The 4,591-nt window shown below is 47.3% G+C and overlaps 1 protein-coding gene across 1 annotated transcript; it reads right to left on the bottom strand.

Annotated features, from left to right (window-relative positions):
• Positions 1-562: 562 nt before the first annotated feature.
• On the bottom strand, positions 563-3,146 carry LOC119376539 (cytochrome P450 2U1-like; the record flags this gene model as incomplete). Its single annotated transcript, XM_037646330.1, has 3 exons — positions 563-766; positions 1,579-1,769; positions 2,888-3,146. Coding segments are annotated over 3 exons (654 nt in total), but the record flags the coding sequence as incomplete, so codon positions are not given.
• Between the last annotated feature and the right edge of the window lie 1,445 nt (positions 3,147-4,591).

Here is a 4,591-nt window from a genome sequence, read left to right as displayed (position 1 = left end):
AATATTTCTACATGCTGTGTTTTCGGCCAAAGAGCGGTCAGTGCACAGCATGACAAAACATAAACACTGATACGGCTTAGCTTTGGATTCATTGTGCATTTTTGTTCGGCATCGTGCATCTGATGACCCTGGAGTGGCGCAAATATCCCGATGCTCATCTGGCTGAGCAAGAAACAAGCGCCTCGTGTGACAATCTCAAAATTCGCGACTGGCTGCTTCTTAGCGCGTCACTTATTGCTGGTAATCTGAAATTGCATCCCGCTGCCGCTGTAGTTCTCCGTAGTAACGACACGTTTACTTTAGTCCAACTCGTTGTGAGTTGCGCTGGGTGCCTTGGAGCGTTGGCCAGGTACAATAGCTAATTACCTATCCTCGTCATAATTACTTTACCTAATTACCTAACTAGCTATTACCTATCCCACGAATGTGAATGTGATGAAGGGTAGTCTTCACAATAAGCTCAATCAAATGGAATTCAGAGGGAGAAAATGAACAAGAACTGCGCGCGTTAACTCCTAAGACACGCTTATAAATAACTGCGATGCTCCCTTTTCTGCCTCACGCCGGCGATGATAGCACGGCAAGGAAGGCGCTCGAGGCATGCAGCGGAACTTGTGGCGTCCGGGTTGCAGCATGTGTTTGTACGGAATGCCAGCATCGAACAGAACTCCCTCTTCCGGTAGAATAACAAATTTCTGCATCAATCGGGCCAAGTATATGTAGATTTCAACTGAAGCGAAGATCTCAGCAGGACACATTCTTTTACCTGCAAATAGATAAACGAAACAAAGCATTGCTGATGAAGCTGCAGGCTCCTTCTGCTGGAAAATTAAAGCTAATGGCTTTGTCTAACCACTTCGTCTACTTTCTTTATGGTGAATGGTTGTCAGACTGCAGCCATTGATTAAACGCTTCCGGTGAAAGGTAGCGGTTCGGTCTTCTTGGTACTGCATGATTTTTAGCGTTGGGAGTAAGCGCTTGTCGTTGTCTACTCTTATCTTTTGTCATGCTTGCGCGCTATTACGCTAGTGATCGTGTCGATGACGATAGATTGTGGTCAACAAAACGCATTTTTTTGCAGGCTACTCTTCATACCTTCCACCGGCACTTAGAGATTCTGGCGACGTGTGAGGTCGCGCTGCAGTAGTTGCAACACTTATTGCCAAACTTGAAGAAACAAATAGTTAGTAACTATTGCAACGACGAAAACTACGTATTCTTTATAACTTTTGGTGTCGGATACATATGCATACATTCTCATACAGCTTCATCCTGATTTCAAGATCAATTACACGCATTGAAGATATAAACAGTCAGCAAGCCCGAAAATTGAGCCAGTACTTCTATACTGCATTTAAAATTCGAAATTCATTTGTAGGAGCACCTCGAGAAAGCTGACCGGAAGTTACATCGGCTTTTCACAAGACTAGTGCATAAACAATGAGCCTAAAATATATGTATAGGCGAACAACAGTAAAATACAGCTCACCCAACCTGTAAAGCCGAAGTTTAACATGGCTGGTATGAGTGCATCGTGCACCAAACTTACGTAAAAACCGTACTACTTGTCTCACTCACCAACAGAGAAAGGGATCAGTTTATCTGCTTTCTCCCATGCCATTGAACCATCTTCTTTCAGAAAACGGGCTGGGTGGAACTTTTCAGGCTCGTTCCAGAGGAGAGGGTTCTTGTGCACAGCCCAGATGTTAGCAATGATCGTAGTGTCCTTAGGCACGAAGTGCTTGCCTATGACCACGTCCTTGAATGCGCTGCGTGTAGAACCGTGCCAAAGATACAAGAGCTGTCATTCGCAAGCGAGTTTCACAACTTTTGAGAATGTTCTCATTATCATCATCATCAGCCGGACCGCGCTCACTGCACGGGAAAGGTTTCTCCATCGCTTGGCCAATTAACCCGGTCCTGTGCTTGCTGCGACTATGTTATCCACGCAAATTCCTTAGTCTCATCTGCCCAGCTAGCTTACTGCCTCCCCCTCGTACGCTTGCCTTCTCTTGCCTCTTGCAATTCATTATGTTATCCTTAATGACCAGCGGTTATCTTATCTAGTGCTACATGCCCTGCCTATGTCGTTTTCCTCTTCTGACTCCTGTCAAAGTTGCTTCTCACTCCTGTTAAAGGAACTTTTTCTTCAAGTTTTTTTCTTTGCGATCTTATGGCGTTCATTGTGCTGACGTATTTCCTTGACGGAAATACGTCATGAAAGTCTTGGTGAGCCCCGGCATAAGACAGTTCCATGTTAAAATAAAAGATCGCACGCTTCAGGCGGTCTTTCCCGCCATAAATTCCGTTTGGGTGAGAGTTCTGAGTGCTTTCGCGGGTGCAACCCAGCCACACCCGCCCCGGAAACATCCGACGCTTAACGTCTCAAACGCAGGCGCGGGTATTTTAACGCCGGCGAAGAGCCAATAATCCCTCGTTCCTCGCTTAGCAATCAGAAGCGCTACGCCAACGAAGACAAGCTGATCCCGATCATAGGGTGAGAAAAGAGGAGTCCAAGGCAAACGTTCAGCCGCATAAAATAGTGAAGAAGCGGAAGATCATTACAATAGTGAATACATGAGAACAACAGAAAATAATACAGCACAACCAAAGCTGCGCTCTTCAGATTTCGCATGCATGAAACTGGTTTTAACTTTTTTTTGCTTGCATCTGCTGAAAGTTCTTTCGCTGGTTCATTTTTAGCAATTAACTAAAAAGTGGTTTCTCGCTGGCCTGGCACTGTCATCATTTTCTCCCTTTCGAAAACTCAAAACGCAGTCGTGCTTGCCAACGAATTCTTCCTCTCTATTTGTGTCGCTTTTGGCGTACCCTAGACCGTGAGTAATACACCAATTGTGAGTGTATAAGAAATTCGGGTCAGCATTACCGTCTCGGGGCTCCAAGAGGCAGAAGCGTGTTCCATCTGTGCGCCTCCCAGATTGTGGCAAGCGTATAGGGCGTGAAATGTCTGTCCTCCCAGGTGGGCTGCCGTTCGCTGCCTATGAAATCATCAATCTCCCGGTGGATGCGATCCTGCACTGTGTCGACATTGGTGGCGAGCAGCAGCAACAGCCTCACAAGCACCGCAGACACTGCGCTACCTCCAGCCAAGACGAAGCTTCCGGCGTTCCCAATTAGAGATGACACTGCAGCAGGAGTTGATGCACGACACTTTTATCATTGGTCCATCTTATTATCGCAGCGTCAGTAATTTTCTGTCATACAGCACTAATGCCATGGCCTTAGTTCACGCAACCTTCAAGAATATGCACTTGATGGAGGACTCCACCCTCCTTAGAAATCAATTTGTTTCATCAGGGTAGCGCGGTACGCAGCCTACACGAATCCCTAAATGATCGCCCTTGCTCTTCAGAAAGTGTCTTAGGGGAGTTACAGTGAAATAGTTAGGGTAATAAGCATGTTTTTAGTTCAGTTATCGTTTCCCTTCATTCTTGCATGTGAATTTATTCAGCCTAAGAAGTGCTGTCGCCGCAAAAGTTAGGAAAATGTGCTCAAAGTCTTCACGCCAGCATTTTCTGCTTGTTAGGCTGCTTAATTTTCTAATGCACTCACAGCATGCAGTCACCACAGATGCCTCTTAGGGTGGGTTGGGACATAACTCCCATTGCTACTACTCAAGCGGCAATTGCTATTTCAAGAGACAAGGTTTAGGGGAACTAATGATTTCAATTCATTGCTTTTTGCCTAAATAATCTCATATGTAACATATAAACGAGTGATATTGCCGCGAGTCTTATATTTCATGAGTTGAAGCTTCACCCACAAAGACTGTGGGCAACGCGCTGCGCAGGTCTCGCCGTGATGTGTAGGAAGCTTCGCGATTGTTTTGGAACAATCCGTTAAGATTGCGCGCCACACGAGAATGTTCCAACTTTGTCGAGAGATAACGCCGCCAACAGCGATATTGCTGGAAAGTTCGATAGCGTCTGTATAAAAGCCGACGCGCTTGACTGCTTGTCAGTTGATCGACGAACGACGCCCTGTTCGCCGCTATCATTGTACAGCGTGTATTGCTGTAGTTCTAGTTCTCATTTTCCGGCCACAAGTTCGGCCAAATAAACAGTTTCATCCTGCAAACGCCGACTGCTGTCTTCGTCGACGTCACGACCACGTGACATCTGGTGGAGGTGCTTCCCCGTCCATGTACCGAACAGCCCCCTCCAACCGTGAGCCAAGCCCACACCGTCAAGGGGACTCCGGTGCCACCGCTGACCAGCGATCCAGTCGCAGACAGCAAGGTCTCCCACCAAAATACGGACTCCTACCGGACAAGCCAAAAGCCACGGCAACGAAGACAACAGGGACGATGACTGACGCAGTGCCCCCTACGGCGATTGTGATGCAGCCACCCAGGGAGCCGCCGACGTTCCGTGGTTCGCCATGTGAAGACCCCGAGACTTGGCTCGAGACCTTCGAAAGGGTCTCAACATTTAATAACTGGAACTGCGAGGACAAGCTGCGCCACGTATACTTCTACCCAGAAGACGCGGCGAGGACGTGGTTCGAGAACCGAGAATCCGCCCTACAAACATGGGATCTCTTTCGGACGACGTTCCTAAGCACGTTCACG

The sequence above is a fragment of the Rhipicephalus sanguineus genome, unplaced genomic scaffold (genome assembly GCF_013339695.2).
Source record: "Rhipicephalus sanguineus isolate Rsan-2018 unplaced genomic scaffold, BIME_Rsan_1.4 Seq1332, whole genome shotgun sequence".
In the NCBI taxonomy this organism is placed as follows: Eukaryota; Metazoa; Arthropoda; class Arachnida; order Ixodida; family Ixodidae; genus Rhipicephalus; species Rhipicephalus sanguineus.
This window is presented reverse-complemented; position numbering and strand designations above follow the sequence as displayed.